The 20,927-nt window shown below is 38.3% G+C and overlaps 1 protein-coding gene across 6 annotated transcripts in view; it reads right to left on the bottom strand.

The window, feature by feature from the left end:
* Nucleotides 1-707: 707 nt before the first annotated feature.
* The window catches only part of CEP120 (centrosomal protein 120), a 77,772-nt gene continuing 57,552 nt past the window's right edge, over nucleotides 708-20,927 (bottom strand). For 4 of the 6 annotated variants that reach the window (XM_065599286.1, XM_005305156.4, XM_005305155.5 and 1 more), the window contains 3 exons: nucleotides 15,178-15,276; nucleotides 2,184-2,329; nucleotides 870-1,518 (listed from right to left, as the gene is read on the bottom strand). In XM_065599286.1, the coding sequence (XP_065455358.1) occupies nucleotides 1,281-1,518; nucleotides 2,184-2,329; nucleotides 15,178-15,276 (483 nt within the window). In that variant the 3' untranslated portion in view covers nucleotides 870-1,280. Of the gene's footprint in view, nucleotides 1,519-2,183; nucleotides 2,330-15,177; nucleotides 15,277-20,927 lie in introns of all 6 variants that reach the window. The other 2 variants (XM_005305154.5, XM_065599285.1) reach the window with 2 other exon arrangements.

The following is a 20,927-nucleotide window of genomic DNA, read 5'->3' on the forward strand; positions in this document are numbered from 1 at the left end:
CAGCATTCATTGATGGGAGAAGAAATTAAGTCTAAGCTTTCAGCCCTGCCCACACTACGAATTTTAACTGTGCCAAAAAAAGAGTAAAGGGCTTTTAATGCAGAATGGCCCTTATTCAACTTTGGCAGTCACAAAAACAAAAAAACGCCACCCTATTATTTGTGCTCTTCTCTTATACAGTATTTGTTAATTGCCATAACATTTCGGTTTTTTAGCTTCTTTATATCTCAATTTCACACAAAAATTTAAAACTGAAAACCATAGATGATTGAAAAAAAAAAAACTTTGTAGCCACTGCCATTTAGACCTTCATTCAGGAAAGCATCTTTGTTTACAAAAGCACTAATTATAATTGTATTGGCATTAAGTATGTATTTACATTTAAGTGTGTGCTTACATTACAAAGAACTAGTGTTTTCCTGAATAAGGATGGACTTAAAGCAAATGCCTAAGTGTTTTTCTGAATTAGGACCTTAACCGCCTCATGAGCAACTAATATCTGTTACCCCTTTGCATGCAAAACTCTCATTGATAGCAAAGAGATTTCCATGCTAAGAATGGTTACAAGATCAGACTTGGAGTTGCCTAATAATTTGTGCAGTTTCAGTTTGGTAAATTATCTTCTGGTTTTATCTTCAAAACGTTGTCATCTGCAACTGTTACAAGTTTAAAAAGGTGTTCTGCTAAAAGAATGGTCAGCTACAGAATTTATGATTAAATTATTTTAACTGTGGTCAGAGAAATAGTTTACAAATTAAAATAAACTAAACATATTTGCAAATGTAACAGGATATGACATTTGTAGAAGTGCAGCACTTGTTCTGGCTAAGAATTAACAAAACTCATATCAATGGGAATTACTGCAGTCGCATTTTACTAATACAATTTTATTGAAAAACCTATTTTGAAAGAAATCCATAAAACAAGTGATAATAAATACTGAAGAGAAGCTTAGAATAGATATTTTTCAAAATGCTATTATAAATAAATCCAGCCAGGGTGATGGGGAGAGGTAGAAAATATTTAAACAGAAAATACAAAAAGTATGTAAGTATATTTACATATAAATATATTTTAACATAAAAATGTTAAAAAAAACCCACACCTTATGCTCTAATCCTGCATAAACTTACACACCTGCTTAACTTCATGTCCTGTGAACACTTACATTGACTTCAAAAGGTCTATAAGTGTAAAATATATCATGTGCCTAAGCCTCTTCAGGATCAGGGCCTTAGTTTGTAAAATTAATCAACTTACAAAAATATTTTCCAAATATACTATTTACTGCTGCTTCTTTTTGCAAGCGCCTCTCTGATCTGGCGATCCAATTCACTTACTATATGGTCTTCATGGTTATACACACCTGTTCTCAACAATGTATCTCTCTCTTCTATCAGGCGAGTGAGATAATCATCCAAGCTTTCATTTAATTGTCTAGTATTAAGACTACCCACTCGCTCAACTGAAATATCTCTGGAATCTTGTGATTGTTTTTTGTCGTCTTGTTGCTTTAGCCTGACAATAAAAGAAGTACATCACACAGGTAAAGGACACATGGAAATTCTGTCCTGTTAAATACATTCTAGATGGATTTTTACTGAAATTTCTTACTGAAGTAGTGGAAATCAAGGATTTTTTTTTTTTTAAAGTAACACAAACTAACCCTTGCTCGATTAAATTTAAAGGAAGCCTTTCGAATCTAAGAATACCTTCAATCAATTGTGTACATATTACCATGATTTCATCAAGGTTTCTGCATTGATAATGCAGTTTAAAAACCCACATAAGTGACCAAGCTCAGGTTTCAAAATTACTTGAAGCATAATAATAAATGGAGGACATCATTAGATATACTTAAAATATAAAGATATGGGCCAAGAGGAGAGTTGAAAGAATCACCATTAGTGTAGCTTTTTATGAAGCAGTTCTGCTTAGAGTTGAGGGTAAAAAAAGGCTTGCTGCAGTATAAGCACAATCATGACAAAAACTGGTTAGAGTGGCCTTTGGCATAGATTTTCTATAATACAAGACTGTTACATTTTATAAATGAGCGATTTTTTACCTAAGGGACACTAAACTGTGTTCTTTTACTGGATTGACAGCCAATTAAAATTTGATTTAACTGAACCTTCCCCTATTTTGAGGCAGAGGGAAAAAAATCCTACAAAATGCTATAATACCTGTTCAGTTCATTTCTGATATCCTCCAGCTCTTTTCGCTCCGTTTTCCCCACTTCTTTCTCCTCTGCTGCCAAATAGCGCAGTCTCATGTGTTCCAGCTCTTGTTGCTGCTTTTTAAGGCGGGCCATAGCATTTTCTTGCTCACGCTAAGGGGAAAAAAAATCATTTGACATTAAATATTACCGATAAAAAGTGCTAATTCTAACAAATCTTACAGTGTTTCAGAATCCACAAGTAATAATATGGGAACAGTAACTAAGTAGCACGAGTCAATACAAAATATTTAGTGTAGATATGAGATTAATTCTGATGTCCATCACAAATGAAATAAGATTGAGGCAAAAGATTGCTTCAGTCAAGATCACACTAAACATTTGTCCACAACAGATTGCAACCAAATCTGAGGCCAAAAGTAGTAGCTCAACTAGTAGTAGACTATCCAAGGGGTATATTTTAGAGGTGATGTGTATGGGTCTGAAGATTTTGCTTAAACTGAAACACAGACTACAGTCTTGAATACTGCTCAAGTAACTACAGTGACAGGGGTTATATAAATACCTAGATAGATAATTATAAGCACAAAAATTCAATACAGTGAGAAGTAAAATTTGAAAACCTTAAGTTGCTGTATGCAACACTCTATCCCTACTAGCATACTATGCATAGCACCACAAAGTTTTGTTTGGCAGAGATAATTTTATACTGTGCAAAGAACTACTTTCTAAACTGGTGTCCAGTCTTAGGGCATGTCTACATGAACATTTAGTTCGCTGCAAGCTGGGATGTGAATCTACCCCGCAATAGCCTGTCATACACTGTCACTACGGACCCTGTTGATATGCACTAACAGATGGCGTGCTTTAATCTACTCCCATTTCGAAGTGTGTAGATCAAGCTACACTAATGAACTGGACAGTTAAGGTGCTGGAGGATACTGCAGGGTAGATTCACATGCCCGCTTACCACCAACTAAATGTCATGTAGACAAGCTCTTAGAAAGTCAGGGGTGAAAAATCTAAAAATTGACTTGGATTTCTTCTTACATTTATTCAATTTTCAAACTCTGAATAAAAGCCCAAAGGGGGAAAAACAGAACAAAAATTAACTCAATACACATTTTTTAAAAACTTGGTTCAATTCCTAAATGGATTTTTCAAAGTCCCATAATCTAAAACATAGTGCCTTGCCCAGCATCAAAGATTACATTTTATAGGAGAACCAGGGACAAAACCTAGTTCTTCTTGGTGATATTCAATTGCCTTAACAACAAGGACTATCCTTTCTTTTCCTCTTGTCTTCTGACTAATGCTCTACATAACCCTGCTTCATTTACTGTACACAGTCCATCCTGTACACTGCAAGAGGCAGGGGTCCTGGAGGAAAAAACATCATATGATCATGTCCTTAAATAGTACGTCATACTTCATGGTCCCCCTTAATACTGGCATATCTTAACTTGTGCTTGCTTGACTTTGCAACGTTTAACATTTATTGCATGCGTGTTACTCTCCACTGTCTGACTTCATTAATAAAATCTATTTGCGCAGTATATGTAATTCACCAGTCCTGGCACCACTAGCAAGCAGAAAAGAAGAGAAGAATTAGGAAAGGACAGCAACCTGTAGGTGCCAGCAACTGAAGAGAGTGTCCAACAAGGAAAGAACAGATTTTGTAATGATTAGTAAATGAATGAAGCAACTACCAGGTTGCAGCCCTGCAAATTTCCTCATGAAAGGGCTATGTCTCTCTTCCCATGAGCCAGCCGCTGATTTACAGGCTAGATGAATATCTGCTTACTAAAGCAGAAGTAGTTTCCCTACTGACTTGCAGACTGGAGCAAAGGACAGTCAGTCTATTTTGCTATATGGGCTCTGGACACAGTGAAAAATCCTACTGAAATGGGGTATTTGTTATTAAATTCAATGGGGCAAAGACATGAGCCCATGACTTTTTTAAATATCACAATATGAAACAGAGCACACAATCTGTAGAAGGGTACAGTACTTGTAGGTCTCAGCATCCACATAATAAAGGCAACTTTCAGTAGGACAGAAAAGGCAAAAAGGAGGAAGAATAACGTCCTAATTAATGTGAAAGGCTCAGTTCACTTGGGACAAAACTTCCAGAGTTGTTCACAATCCTACTTTTGTCCAGAAGAACTGTAGGAAAGGTTCTCCTTAATGGTTAAAGCTCCAAACTCATTTAATCTGCAGGAAGAGGTAAATGGCTAAGAAAAAGTTACTTCAATGGTAAGAACAAACAATGAGCATATCATCCTGGGCTCAAATGGAGACTGGTACAAAGTCAGCAAGACCAGATTAAATTTACATCTATGTAAGAAGCCAAAAGGCTGGTCTGATCATCTTGACTGCACAGAAGTTTAGAAATATGGAGAGGAGGATCCAGTGCTTCTCCATATACCCTCAAAGCTCCTGGTGCTCCCAGTTGAACCTGCAAGCAGCTTAGCCTTTGTGAAAAGAAGAGATAAAGAGAAAATAAAGTCAGTCTACAATTAAGTCAGTGTTATGATTACTACTAAAAGGAGGAAATAAGGCTGCATACAGAGACAGTATTAAACCTTGGTTGTACAGTTTTGACTGGATTTCAGGAGATTATCCACCATCTGAATAGAATAAATCCGGAAGTTTCAGCCTCTCAGTTTCTAGACAGAAAGAGTCTAGGAATGTGAGTTCAAAGAGATGACCATGTAGTCTTTCAGAAGACCCTCAACAACAGGAAGTCTGAAGAGATTTGATAGACAACTCCTTGAGGGGGACGGATAGCTCAGTGGTTTGAGCACTGGCCTGCTAAACCCAGGGTTGTGAGTTCAATCCTTGAGGGGGCCATTTAGGGATCTGGGGTAAAAATCTGTCTGGGGATTGGTCCTGCTTTGAGCAGGGGGTTGGACTAAATGACCTCTTGAGGTCCCTTCCAACCCTGATATTCTGTGAAACAGCTGCCACTAAAAGGTGGAATGCCCAACCACCATTATTACTTAATCTAGTCCCACCTGATTTTCCTGTTGATACTACCTAAACAATGAAAAAAGAGGTATAGAAGAACCTCACTTGAACACGGCAGTGAGAAGATTTGACCTGCCAAGCCATCTTTACCCAGGGTCTGGGAACAACTGGACCATTTTTGTGACTGTAGGGTACAGCTGTTTCTACCTGTGGAGTTTCCTAGAAGGCCAAGACCCTGGAGAGAACCGGTTGGTTTAAACCCTACTCCTTTGGCTTGAGAACTAGCCCAGATGTTGAAAGTTTCTTGTATATAGGAGGATGACATTATGTTCTTTCAGCCCAGATCAGAATTCTGAATGTCTTTGAAGAGAAGAGCTCCAAGGCCCTCTCTCTCCTCTTTCAACCTGTATCGCAATACAAGCTGCTCAGTTGCTATGTTCCAAAGGATTGTTATGGATTCTGGGGAAGGAGTGAATTTCTATAAGGAATATCCTATGGTCCATAGGTCCAGCTATACTTCAACTAACATCCTTCTCTACTGCTGCTCCTGTCACATAAAAGAAACTCAGATGGGTATCCCAGGTCCTCAAACTTGTTTCTCTCAAGATTCAGATTGAGAGAGAGATTCTGGGGGAGACTTCACTTGAAGTAGATTATTGGGAAAAGTCCACCATCTCAGCAAACAAACAAGCTGGAAACGTGATATAAATTAAGTTCTCTTCTTGATAGTCCCCTCACAAGAGCAAAAAGGTCTGAAGAGTGAAGCCTGTCTGCGTACAATATTATCTGTATTACCACACAATATCATGAGGCATGGAAGAAAGCATCAGAGGGCTGTGAATAGAGTGAACAGAAGTATTTTGATTGTGTCCTTCAGTTTGTGGAATGTGTCACCGAGGAGAATCACCTGCTTGAGGTGAGAACAAGACCTGGCGCTTAGGTGGTCCAAGCTCCTCAAAAGGCAAGCCTAAGCTCTTGCTAAGGTTCGGCATAAAACTGTGGTTTTGGAGAACTGAAAGAACCATGTTGGGGCCCTAGGAAGCACTCAGAAAAGAAGAAACATTATACAGAGATTATCTAAGTAATGCAATACACAGATACTTTCCCATTTAAGGCTGGCGAGTACAATGACCAGGAATTTCAGTGTCTTGGGAACAAAGACACGACAAAAGGCAAGACAACATGCTTGTAGTATCATTTTGACAGCAAACAAAGAAAACTCAAGTGTGCTAGAAAGTGAAAGTACACATTTTTGAGGTTGATGGACCAGAGTCATCTCAGGCTGGGTGGATACAAACTAGGGACAGGCTAGAAACCTCTAGATTCTTTCTTAGTCAAAAGACAGTCTGGAAGTCCTCTTATGTTGGAATGGGCTAACAGCCCCCATGTCCAGAAGTTTCTTGATGCAGAAAATAATTACTGACCGTTTATAAGGGCCACAAATGAGGGACAAGCAGAATAGCAGTCACAAATGGGATCTGTGGAGGTCAATGTGAGGGAGACCTTGTGGAGAAACAAGGCCTACATGACACTATCTTTGTCCTGCATTGGTCATTTCATCCTGGCAGGATGGGTTGCATCAGGCCTTCCAGCCTTGCAAGCAGGCTGAAGCAAAGCTTCACTGGAAGTGGAAGCAGAGCGGATTGGTGATTATACAAAGCAATTTTTTCTAAATGGGCAGAGAACTGAGAGAGTGAGCTGCTGCAGTGTGGCTCTGGAGATAGTTTAATTTGAGCATGCTGAAGTGCCTCCTATCCATACAAACTGGGAATTGGTCTCCAAGAATCTTTTCTCCAATGACAGCTGTGGACAGTACTTCCCAGCAGTGTCAAGATTAGTAAATTGGGTACAGTATAATTTCTGTGCAACTCATTTCTGATCTAAGCAGATAAGCAAATCTTAACTAAATTTGTTGCAATACAATCCTTTCACACAGTAGAAGACCAAGTCTGGTATATTTACTGCAAAGTCATTCTGTATTTCATTACTTTTGTGGGTTTATATTAGATTATTATAAAAAACAATAAAAAATAAGCATCTTTATACCTTAAGAGGGTCAAAACAAAACAATAATGTGAATTACCTGACTAGATGTGGCACTGGAACATGTACTTATTTTTTAGCATTGTCCTTTTCTCCTTTTTCAATACTACTTTATCACAAATATCTAAGACCAATCTTCCCCTGAAAAATCCATAAAAGTGGATATGGGATATAAAAGACATGGGAAGTGATCCCATAGACTACAATGACAATTTATGGTGCATAATGTAATTATGTAGTTTAAAATGCAAACCCACATTCTAAACTACATAATATTATTTACCCAACATAGCTATTTTGAATCCTTTACAGTCTGTCATAATCTGTATGCTGAACATTCAGAAACAAAATGTGATTTATGTAACATTCTGAATAAACAGAAACTAGCTCCCCATATAATCCTTCAATAAAGGAAAAAGATGTCAAAGAACATACATTATTTGTTTGATACAGATAGAGTTAGCATACAGTATGTGAAAATCATACTATGTATGATACAATTCAAAGCTAAGATTTAGTATTAGAGCAGAGGTCACAAAAAGAATGGATCCTTTGTAAAAACTCAGATTTTGGGAAGGGAGGGTGAAGGAAAGATTCTTTATCCGTATTTGGTAATGAAAATTGCTGCCCTTTATCAAAGGGTCTTTCAGATAACCAAAAACCACTTTTCCCCCCCAATCACACATTATGCAACAAACTCCGTAATCATTGGTGCTAAAAGTAGTTTATTGTGTAGGACTATTTCAATTTTAATGGAAATTAGTGAAAAACCATCTTCTGAAACCAGGAAAAGATATACAAAATGATGTAGCATTCTCACTTTCATTTACAGTATCTATATTACATACTATTCACACTGAACTGACAAAACAAGAACAAAATTAAATTTTTGCAGTTTCTATAACGTTAACTATTTTCAGTATAAATCTTCTACATATTAATATGAAATAGGAAAAAAGGTCTCAATTTTACGTTGCTGAAATCATGACACTTGGACTGCCACTGCAAAAATTTATACTGCCACTTTATACTGTGATACTTTGAGGTAACACACTAATGCAAAGATTAATCCAAATATTAAATATCCTCTACCAGGGTTGAGGAACAATTTGTATAGTGGGGGGTGCTGAAAGCCAGTGAACCAAACTGTAAACCTTGTATATAATGGAAATCTCAAGCCAGGGGGTATGGAAGCACCCCCAGCACCCGGAGTTCCAGCACCTATGTTCTCTACCAATTTATCTTAAACGAAAAAGCACGGTTAATACATTTAAAAAATTTATTTGATCATCCTAGCATTCCATTTGTAATACTCCTAACCTGAGGACAAACCGAAGAGTATTTTCAGGTCTGAAACTGCACTCGTTGCTTACTGAGCTGTTGCTCTCCTCATGTGGCAAGATGTATGCCTTAGACAGATACTTTGCCTGGATGGGTAATTTTTATATTACATAATCAAATTTTGAAGTTTAAAATCTGAAGATGGTTACTGAGCCCTGGAGCAGTCTAACTGGTTTCACTAAATGGTTGGAAAAAGTATGAAACATTCCTGAAATATATTTCTTCAGAGGAATATCTGCTCGCAGAGCGGAGAACTACAGCTGCTGCAGGAACTGCAGAAAAGCCAGAGGAGCAGCAGTGTGGTAGGAGACGAAGGTTGATAGTGCCTCTGAACTGAAGGTACCCCTGGTCAGGTATACCAGGCCACCAAATAGCAACAGTTCCCAGTGCAGCAATGGGATAAGGTAACCTCAGAAAACCCAGATGCCCATGATGTCAGCAAACTACATTTTGTATTTGCTGAAGTGATTTTTTTTTTAAATGTTCATTGGTTATCTGATCCAGCACCATTCTATCACTCTCTTCACACTGACAGTCTCACTCTCCCTGAGTTCCATGCTGTCCTGTTCTTCCCTTCACTTTTCCTCCCTTTATAATCATTTATTCCTTTTCCCCCCCATGTTCTTATCCTCAGGTTAAACTCTGCACTCTTGCTATTCCTCCTTACTCCACCAATGACCCCCTATCATCACCAAGAAAAAAAAACCAAAACCCAAACATGTGCCAATCGTCTGATTATTTATGCCTGATGTATTCTTTTCCCCAATCCTTCATTTCTTTGTGTGTCTTGAGATTGCAAGCTCTTTGGGGCAGGAATGCTATCTTCTTAATGTTTGCACAGTACCTTTCACAATGGGGCTCTAAATAATGATTTTGGGCCTTTGGTACTACAGTAATTTAAACATTAATTAAATAATCAGTAATAAAGAAAAATAATCAGATTGTAAAAGAATCCCATCATGCCGCCAGGTGCTCTAGTTAAGAGGCTCTTCAATCAAAAGAGTACAATCTATTTTGCCATAGCTGCCTATAAATCCAAAGGGGAGATGTAAACATACATACACTAGACTAAACAATGGCTAAATAGCAGCCACTATTCACTCTCCCACTCACACATACCAAGCAAGTCTGTGGGAAAAAAGTTACGATTGAAGCTAAGGAACTCAAGTAAAGTTTTCTGAAAATAACCCAGAGCTGACAAGTCAGTAGGAGGGCCTGGATGGTTTCAAGACACAGTTTTTAACCAAGACTTGGATCTCCAACTGTTTTTTTTTTTTTTTTTTAAACAAAGATTTACATCCCATCCTTGGCTAAATTACTTATAAATTAATCAAATTAATTACTCTGAGTGGATAAGCAGGAGGCTGGACAAGATAGAGCTGATGTCAGCCAATAAGGTCTGTGTTGTTTTAAACAAATCCATCAGTTCTGCTTTGAACAAATCCATAGAGTACAAATATGGTAAGAGACTTAAATCCTACAATAAAACCTCTTATCCCAAAATGTACATAATTCTAATTTAAGCATAAACATTGTTTTTGTTAATTTTCAAGATCAGAAAAGGGAGATTATCAGCCTTCAAAACTGACAACACCGTTGCTAGTTACAGCTGCAATGGTAATATGCTGCATTATTTTTAAAAAGTGATTTCTTGCATCACTCAAGTATTTGTTAAATTTTACATCTCGAGCCTGCAAAGTCTTAAGCATGTGTGTAACTCAGCACATAAAGTAGTTCCACTAACTTTAATGGCTCTACTTCCATAAGTACAATTACATGTGCCTAAATCTTTGCAGGATCTGGGTCTTAGATGGTAAATTTTAAAGGCCAAGATTTTAAAACCTTGAATTGTAAAGAAAAAAAGTGCATGTGTATGCACCAAATGTGCAGATTTCTGAACATTTGGTCTTATTTTTGAGTAAAACATTTTGTTAAACAGTACAAATAAAAAATTACAGTAAATACCTTCAAGGAAAAAAGGGAATGGGCATGAGGGAGAAAGATCTGGGGGGCCTTGTAATAGAGTCTGTGGATTTTCAGAATATTTTATAAACTTTATACACCATGATCAAATCCATTAAAGTGTGTGATTTTGTAGTTTTCATACTTAAAGATGAGCCTATGTCACAAAAGTCAGGATGTGCTTCAGGCCTTTCTCTAGTTATAACTGGTATTATGTTTTATTATCCAAAAATTCCAGATAGAGAGAAATTAAGAATTTCTTCCTTTTAATGTCCACACAAAATTTATTTTCAAAGTTACAATGCACAAAACTTCATTTTCTACAGAATATAAAGCCATCACAGCAGTGTTCTAACATGACTAATTCACAAAGAAAAATAAAATGCTATAATTAAGGAAACATGGACTTTTAAAGTTGAAAAATCAGAAGAACAGAACATTTTGCTAAATACTCAGCCAGTTGATTATGCTTCTTTATTTCATAAATTGACTGTACTAGGTCACCTTTGAGTAATGGAAATCTCTGTTTAAACAGTTCTTTGGCAATGTGCACAAAGCATTAGATCTCATTTCCAAGACTTACCAGCTGGGTTTTGTCATTAACATTTATTAACAATCTAAGATATGGTTTTCAACGTCTAATCCTCACTACACAAATGTTTTGTATAGTCCTCCAGAGGGCTTTGGTGTGACAAATTACTGGCACAGATTACAACCCTGTGGCTATTCACCCAAGGCAACACAAAATTAATATGGTACTAATCCAATTTAAACAAGAAATTGGATGAACTATTGCAATTGCACAAATCATCTGAACTAAAGCTGATGTGGAATTCCTGAAGGCAACTAAATTTCCAAATTTATATTCAGACACAGTCCATGGGTTCCTGATCAGTTTTGCTTTTTTAATTTTTTAACTGAATTTAAAGTGCCAGATTGCCTAAAATCCTATTTATCAATAGAATAAGTACAGCATTAACAATAGTAGCATAAGCATTAATATTATATTTCCCACAAAAAAGCCTCCATCTAATTTTAAGTGGACTGCTTTCAGGGATAAAGTTTTAGGGGAGTACAATTTGGTCTTAATGTCCATTCATTTAAATGGTTCAGATGTCTAACAAGGGCTTCAGCTGGTCCTGGACTGGAACCATTAAAGTTACCAAACTTATCATCTAGTGATGGTTTTTGTCACTACCCATCTGGCATGACTTGAACCAGTGAACTAAAGGTGAAATGCATCTAACAGGAATCTAAAAAGCCTTTAAGGGAAAACAAATAAATGAAAAAAACCAGACAGGACATTTTGGTGCTTCCTTTGGGAAAATCCAGCCTCTGGTGTGAAAAGATTAGAGAGGCAAATGATCACCCTGTTGTGCATAGGCACACCTCTACCCCGATATAACACGAATTCGGATATAATGCGGTAAAGCAGTGCTCCAGGGGGACGGGGCTGCGCACTCTGGTGGATCAAAGCAAGTTCGATATAACGCGGTAAGATTTTTTGGCTCCTGAGGACAGAGTTATATTGGGGTAGAGGTGTATTTCAGAAATATTATGGGCCAATTTCTGACCCCTACAATAAATTAGACAAAAAAGAACAATCTGAGGACAGTACGTAAAACTGAACCTTTGATTTTCTAGCTATTATCAAATATACATTGCGCTAATTTCTTTGATTTATCTGTAAGTTATAAATAAAGAGCATTGAGAATTTGGGATCTCAAATTCATTGAGTTCAAATTTGGGCACTCAAATTGATTGGCTTATCCAAAGATTTTGACGATGACAATGCCTTAGGCTCCATATCCCTCCTTGATTAGCACCCAAATTTCTCCTCTCCTCCCAACAAGACCATCGGACTCTCACTGAAGGACCTTCCTGAAGCTTTAGTTATCCATTAGATCGTGTTTTCTCTTCACGTGGGAAGGAAAGGAGAGGTAGAGAAGTAGTAGCATCCTGCTTATCCCTTCCCGTATTGAGAAACAGGGTCTCCTTTTGAGCACATATCCAGATAGCTAGCTAGCTCCTCCTTCCCAATCCAGTAGACTTTCCTTTCCAATCCACAGATGTAAATTTTCTAAGAGAAACTGGTTGGCCTATTCTTTAGTGATGTCTCTGCTAGATCCTGCTAAAAAAATCTCTAATATTGCAGGAAAGAGTGAGTTAGCCCTCTCTTCTTGCTTTTCCTCATAACTGGGGGTCTATATTCCTAGGAGATTAGAGCTCCTTTCATGCCACTGCAAATCTTATGGAAAAACAGGAAAGGCAGTTTTTATACTGCAACCTGGATCATACACTTCAAAACCTTGAAATGGAAAAGCAGGGGAACATAATCCAAAGACTTACTGGGTCCTGCTGAATCAGATTTGGATTCAGGGAGCTGAGGTGCTCACTTATTCTGTGAAGTGTGTCCCTAATGCTGGAGTGAATTAGAAGTGTCTCTCCTCGAAAAGTAGTCCTTCCATAAAGCAAAAAAAGGATGGGAAACAGGGGTGAAGATGGAGTATGAAAACATGAAGACCCTTGTCTGAACCCTCAATCTTTAAATGTATTAGGCTTTGTTTCGATCTAGGGATTGGTAAAATTCTTGCTTTTTCTAGTGTGTTTGACCGTACCTAACGGAAGTGCTTACAGAATCTTAAATTACTGCAAGCACAAGCCATATTTATAGAAGGCAGTAGGTAAAGGAAAAATAATATACTGGTATGTATATACATTACTGAGGATGAAGGAACTGCAGCTACACGTTTGCTTGAGAGAGATTTTAAATGCCTCACTGACAAACAGAAAAATCCACAAAAACAAACCAACCAAAAAAACCCCTCTATTGGCATCACTGATGGGAAAATTCAGAGACAGGAAAAAATTGTATAACCTGTGATTTCCGGATCTCTCTAAGTTTGCTATATTCTGCAAAATTCTACAAATTCTATCTTTTTTTAAAAGCTAAGGCCCAGATTTTTAAAGGTATGTAGGTGTTGCAGTACACCACACTGAAATACTTAACTGGTTTAGGAGCATAAATTTAATTTTTCAAAAGTGATTTAGGCATTTGGGAGCCAAAATCCTATTGACAGTGGCATTTTTGGCTCCCAAGTGCCTAAATCCCTTTTGCAAATGAAATTTAGACTCCTAGATACCTTTAAAAATCTGGCCTAAGTATTCTTTATGACAATATAGCTGTCAGAGTGTAAACTGATGTACTGATGCCTGTTAAGTCAGTTTTGCAAAAAACAAAACACAAAAACAAACTGGCCTCCTAACCAACAGCAGCGGCAGCAAAGATAGGTACTTTACCCCTACACTTCATTCAACACACCACAGTTAGGATGTAGACTTTGTAAGCATTAAAATTTTTTTAAAAAGTATTTAAACACACAAGCAATTTTTACCCTCAGTCACTTTTCTCTTGGAAAATACAGAAAATTAAAACAAAACAAAAAAACAGAGACTAATGCAACAAGGTTTAATTCAGTTAATACTGCCAAACATGAATCTACAATGGATCCTCAGATACACGGGCGCCTCATCCCCACCAGGAACAGATTAAAATGCAATAGAGTGTTTATTGCTCATGTTCCAGTACTACAGAATATGGCGTACAAACTTTATACTGACAGTGCTATGCCATCATAACCTGAGACACCTGGAAAATAAGATATTCAACTAAAACAAAACTCTAGATAAGGCATATTGTAGGTAGCCACTTCCTGTTTAAGCAGGAAATCTCCATCCACTATTACAAAGTCTACATCCCAACTGCACAGTACTTCTGGACACACGATTTATACCTCTACCCTTCAAATTCCATAAGAGGTTGGGCAGCAAAGAAGTTTTCTGAGTAATTCTTTTGATTTTGCAGCTAGTGGTGATGGCACAGGTTCAGAATCAACGCTCTGTTTCTCCCTACTATTGAATTACTTTGCATGGGACATTCTAGATTTTCTTAAAGCAGTCCTGAATGCAATGTTAAGGTTGCACAATTAAAGTTAGAGTGTAAAAGAGAAGAAATGCCAGTTTAGATTCTAACAGTTCACTCAACTGCATTATTCATGCATTGCATTTTTCATTCTTGTTTTTCTGGTTCAGTGTTGAATATGGTTAAATGTTAAATATTGCAGTTTCTGGCATAAAATATAAAACAACAGGATGTGCACCATGGCCAAGATAAACCATGGTAACTTTTTCATTTTTTGACTTTTTCCAGCAGATGCTTACTGAGCATCCCCAGAAGTGACTTTTCTTTTTTTAAATCACCCCAGTTCTAAGCCAAGCAAAGGCCCTGGTCTACAATGAGAATTATGTCCAAGTTTAAGTTCCAAACTTTAGCCAGTTGTTCTGTATCCTTGTTATTTTAAAATTAAGTGTAGTCAGAATTTTTTTTTAAACTTTGGGAAATAGATATTTTTCCATTTTTCCTACACTCAAAAAATAGATGAAGAAATTTTGCTAAAAATCACTGTCAGACAAAGCCCAGTTGCAAAAAAATTCCAGCCCAAAGCTGACTGTTTAGGAAAGTTTTGACCATTTTAAACATACACTGGCAGTTATAATGGAAATCAATATGCAACAAAAGCAGGCATGACTAGCACATAATATGAATAAACAGTTTTTACCATAGGAACACAAAGAAAAAGACTACTTCATCCTTATTGTGCATGTGCTCTACCCTATTTACATACCTGTTTTAGTCTTGCAAGTTCTTTCAAAGCCCTTGCCCACTGTTGCTTGTAGTGCAGCTTTGATTTGGTAGCTGATTCCAACTTCCTTTCAAGTTCAACCTTATGGTGATTAAAATCATATCAGCTGAAACACTATACTAGTGGTAACAATCATGGAAAAATTATATATACAAAGAGTCCGTTTAAGAAAAGTGCTTATGCAGTATAACATACAACATCATCTAAAGCTGTTATGTAATTTAATGTAAATATTATGACACATGAACATTTTCTTGTTTAAAATATAGGCTTATTTTTATTGTCTAGCAGTCTATACAAAAAAGAACTAGATTAGTCTTAGCCCCAAGACAGCTAATGTAAACTTTTTTTAAAAGAGCCTCAAAGCGGTGAAAAACACATTAATTTTTCTATAATAAGCTCTAATTGTTAGCATTCCAGTTTAAGGGACACTCTAAACTCTTAGGGCCAAATCTTGCCTTTAGAGGTGTAGGCAGCTTACTAAAGCAAATATAGGTCTCAGAGGGCAGAATTTGGACCTTTGATTGTGGCGGGGGTGGGGGGAGGGGGAGAGAGGAGGAAATCATGAAACCTAGGCCAGCTTTCCTGGTTATCCTCTATACACAGGCAAATTTGCTCTAGAACATTGCAAAACTATTGTTGTTTAACTTACAGTTGATAAAGACATAAAACTAAACAAATATTTGAAGATTACATTAGAATGGTAAAACATGGTAAGAGATAATTACAATTATAGGCAAATACTTGTTCAGGCTATATTTAAAATATACGAAGGCAACTAGGCTCCAGTGGTCATATCAAAAATATTTATTTTTATATGCACTAAGCAATCTGTTATACCTGCATTAAAGCCAACTTGGCTAATTTTCAGGAATGCACTGCCTCAATGTCTCAAACCAAGAACCAAGTTAATTACTATGGCCAATACAGAGTTTGGAGTTTTATTAATTAAGCGGTAACAGAAAATCTGTCCAGGTTTCAGTATAAATTCTCTCTCATCTGATCTGACAAGTTGTATTACAAACAGAATGTCTAATTTTATCATTTCTGAATTGTGAATGATTTTGTAAAATTGTATCACAAAATTATTGTGTCATGGAAAGCCTACATATATGGCTCCACCATGGGTTAGCAGATGTTTGAGAGAAATGGAAAGTTGCCAGGAAAACTAAAAGAAGCAGGTAAACACCAGTAGCACCCCATAAAGGCACTCACATGGGGGAACTAGAGAGAAAGCCTTTTTGCACCAGATTAAGATGAGGAAGGCTGCTGCTGGGACAGAGTATGCCATGGGGGGGGGGGGAAGAGAGAGGGAGGTCCTTGCCGGTCTGCTTGCCTGACAGAACACAGATGGATCCCTCAAAGACTCCCAAAAGAATGAGCAGCTAGTGAGGGACACTGTGATTAAGATGTTTTATTGTTTTGTATGACCTGTATTCTCCTGTGCTTTATCTACTAAATAAAAAGAGCACAAAAAGACGAGGCAACGTGTGTGTTGACAGCTTCACAACTACTGCGTGCCCTGACAGAGTTAAACTGTAAACCAGAAGCTTCACATCTGTTGGGGTACAGTCCTGGGAGAGGGGTGTGTTTAAGTACTAGAGAGTCTGGGACCAGTGCTGAACGCAGAGGGGCTTGGCGGCTGGACAGCAGATTCCAACATGTAGAGGAAGGTGTCAGACAGAAGGTCTGCACCTTGAGAATGTGCATAACGACCTCAAGATTGGGGCAATGCTGGATTGTGTTCAGGCTCCAGGAGCTTGAAACATCCCAGGGATCCACAGCAGTAGAGGTTTGGAGTCACCTCAGAGCAGTCCTAGTGGGTGGCCAAGCAGGAGTTCTCTCTAGGATCTGTGACAAGACATGGTTCAAATATAAAATAGTTCAATCTTTTTCCTGACTATTCCTGTTCTAGGCATGGAATACAACTCCGACAAAGAAAATGAAAGGTAAATGTGAAATGCCAATGCTTTAGAATTATGAATCATCTCAATTTTTCACAGAAAAGTTTATCATGATATACAGAAGTATTAAACTTTATACTACATTCAGCTGCAGAAATTTAAAAAATAATTACATTTTGGTAAGAGAGCTAGGATATGCTATCTAGCATGGCTATCCTACCTCAAACTAGCAAATGTTAAATACTTCAGAAATGGAATGGCAACTCCACAACATGAAAGAGAAGGAAGCCAAACTTAACAGCCAGAGCTACTTCCTGAGCAAATGCAAGAAACAAATCATCATCCCCAGAAGACTCACCAACCATAAACCTCTGGCCGCTACATACAATTTTAAATATGCTGAACAGCTCTGCATAAGAACTTCAGAAAAAAAATAAAGAGACATCTACCTCTCACATAATTCCACCTCAAAGAAGAAATCATCAGATGCTCCCACAGAACCGAAGGCAGGGGGGGGGGGGGGGAAGAATCAGGAAACCTATAATGCAGGAAATCCAAAGCAACTATCAAAAAACTTTATGACAGCCATCGAACACAAAACCAAAAAGTGGAACTGACTACAACTCCACAATCCACAGAACACAACCTCCAGGAGAAACCACAGCAGCAGGACTCACCACAAGACACTACCTGACACCCCATCATCATCAATCTATCAAGACCATCACTAAACAGAGTTGAATTATGTAGACTCTCCAAAGGATTGAGCTTCTGCTCTGTCACAAGCATGTGGAAGAACTAGAAGAACCCTTTCGCTCACTCAAGGCTGGTCTTCACTATGGGGAGACTGATGCTGCTGCAATCGATGCAGCAGGGATCGATTTAGCGGGTCTAGTGAAGACTCGCTAAACCGATGGTAGAGCGCTCTCTGTCAACTCCAGCTCTGAGAAGAGTAAGGGAAGTCGACCAGACAGCGTCTCCCATCGAAGCAATGCAATGAAGACACTGGGGTAAGTTGACCTAACCTACATCGACTCCAGTTACATTATTCACATAGCTGGAGTAGCATAACTTAGGTCAATTTACCCCCGTAGTGAAGACAAGCCCTCAGTCTCAAAGAATTCTTCCTCAAAGATGATACCACCCACACTAACACATCCCCATCGACAGTTACAAGGGAAAAAAACAATAATCATCTGACTGGACATCCCCCAGTGGACAAAACCACACACTTGCTTGTTGCATTGATTGCTTCAGGGAAAACAAAAAACAAAACTGAACTCCTTAAACATTACATCCTCTCAACCATCAAGAGGACTGCTATATAGTCCCTGAAGGTCAACCACCAAATCGTGATCAAATCAGCAGACAACCACAATGAACATCTCAATGAGGCCAACCACTCTCTCTCAGAATACACCAACTATTAAGAACTTAAAGACTACTTCATACCACAATGCCCACAGGAATTTAAGGATATAAACAAATCCTTCCCCAAAAAACTCCAAGAGAATCTCTACATCATCAACCTCCACCCCAGGGACCATCTACATGCTTCTCAAAATACAAAAACAAGGGAACCCAGACAAACCTATCATATCTGGCGATGGCACTCTTACTGAAGAAATATTAGGACTCTCAGAAACCATCCTCAAACCACTCCCCACACAAAGAGCCTGTTTCCTCCAGAAACTCTGCAACATTACCACCACCGTCTTTACCACTATGGTCTCACCTCCTATACACCAACATCCCTCACAATGACAGCATTGCTGCCTGCCTCACGTATTTAGTAGAAAATGGACAACCCTCAGATATCCACCCCAAACATCTATTTCATACTCAACCATAAACTACCATACATTTAACAACAAACACTTTGTCCAAACCATGGAAATTAGGATAGCTCCCCAATATGCCAACCTTCATAGGTCACGTTGAGGAAGAATTTCTGGACAAATGCACCATGAAACCAATGATATACTTAAGGTACAGCAATGATATTTTCATCCTCTGGACAGACTACTTAAACTCCCTCAGATTTCTACAACTTCACCTTCACCACCACCACCCATCCTTCAAACTCTCTCTAGAATATTTCCACATGACCATTAACTTCCTGGATACCAAAATCAGCTTCAACAATCAAGACCCTAGAGATGACTATGCAGAAGAAACCGATGGATCTCCACATTTACCTTCACAGATCTAGTAACTACCGGAACACACCGTTATGTACAGCCAGGGAACCACAGAACATGCTCCAAGGAGAAAGTCCGAGATATAGCCTTAATGCAATTAAAACCACCTGAGCATTGGCCTGTTAAACCCAGGGTTGAGAGCTCAATCCTTGAAGGGGCGACTTAGGGATCTGGGGCAAATATCAGTACTTGGTCCTGCTAGTGAAGGCAGGGGCTGGACTCGATGACCTTTCAAGGTCCCTTCCAGTTCTAGGAGATTGAATGAATGGAGATATCCTTTCATTCATTCAAACAAGGACATTCCATCAGAGAAGTAGATCACATAAAAAAATGGATCACCCAAATACCCTGAGAGAACCTGCTTCAATACAGGGGGAGAACACAAAACAGAACAAAAACACCCCACCACTGCATACTTCTAGTGGTCACCTACAACCCCACACTGGAATCCATAGCAAGTATCAATTACAATCATATTTGAAGGGAACCACATCCTGAAAGAAATGTTTCCCAACCCCCAATTCTGGCTTTCGAACAACGCCCCCAACCTCACCAACATTGTCATCAGAAGTAAGCTCCCCACAGACCAGGATACATCAACTCAAAGGGGCACCAGACACTTCCATAACATATGTAAAACCTGCAGACATACCTCACTGCTATGATGATCAATGACTCCCACAACATGCCTTTAAAGATACATGAGTCCGACATGTGGTGTACCTCATCCAGTGCATCAAATGCCCCAGCGACAGCTAGTCTGATTTCACCCATGTCACTACACACTCAAATGAACAGAAAAATGATAAAAGACAAATACACCTTTTCACAAAGCCATCACTGCATTTATGACCTCTCAGTCCTTGCTCTCAAAGGAAACCTGCATGACACCTTCAAAAGACTAACCCGGGAACTTAAATTGAAATGTCTTCTAGACACTTAAAAAAACATGGTCTCAACAGAGACACTGGTTTTATGACTCATTACAAAAATCTGTAACCTGCTAACCCTCTTTTGTGCTATGACTGCAGAGGTGTTAATTGCCTGCTTCATTTTAAGTGGTTTCTTGCCCCATGTTAAACCCTAAGGGCATGGCTACATTAGAGAGTTTACAGCAGTGCAGCTGCACCGATGCAGTTGTACCGCTGTAAACTCTCTAATGTAGCCATCCTAAACGGACAGAAGAGAGCTCGTCTGTTGGCTTAACTTTTCCAGCCCCTGCAAGTGGCAGAAACTATATTGGCAGGAGAGTTTCTCCCACCAACATAATGCTGTCCACACCAGTGCTTATGTCAGTGTAACTTATGTCATACAGGAGAGTGGATTTATTCACATCCCTGAGTGACAAATTATGCTGACAAAAACTGTAATGTAGACAGCCTTATTCTTAATCTGCCCACCTTGTATTTTGTTACCTTTTTCAGACCTGAAGAAGAGCTCTGTGAAGCTCGAAAGCTTGTCTCTTCCACCAACAAAAGTCAGGGCAATAAAAGGTACTACTATCTCATCTATATTGTCTCTCTCAGATATGGAAGACATTTACAACGTCTTCTGAAGTAATACACTTAAGTATGTTGCCATTACCCTATTAAATTCTTCCAGACTTCAGTCAGTAGTAAGTCATATT

This window comes from Chrysemys picta, chromosome 6 (genome assembly GCF_011386835.1).
Source record: "Chrysemys picta bellii isolate R12L10 chromosome 6, ASM1138683v2, whole genome shotgun sequence".
Lineage (NCBI taxonomy): Eukaryota > Metazoa > Chordata > Testudines > Emydidae > Chrysemys > Chrysemys picta.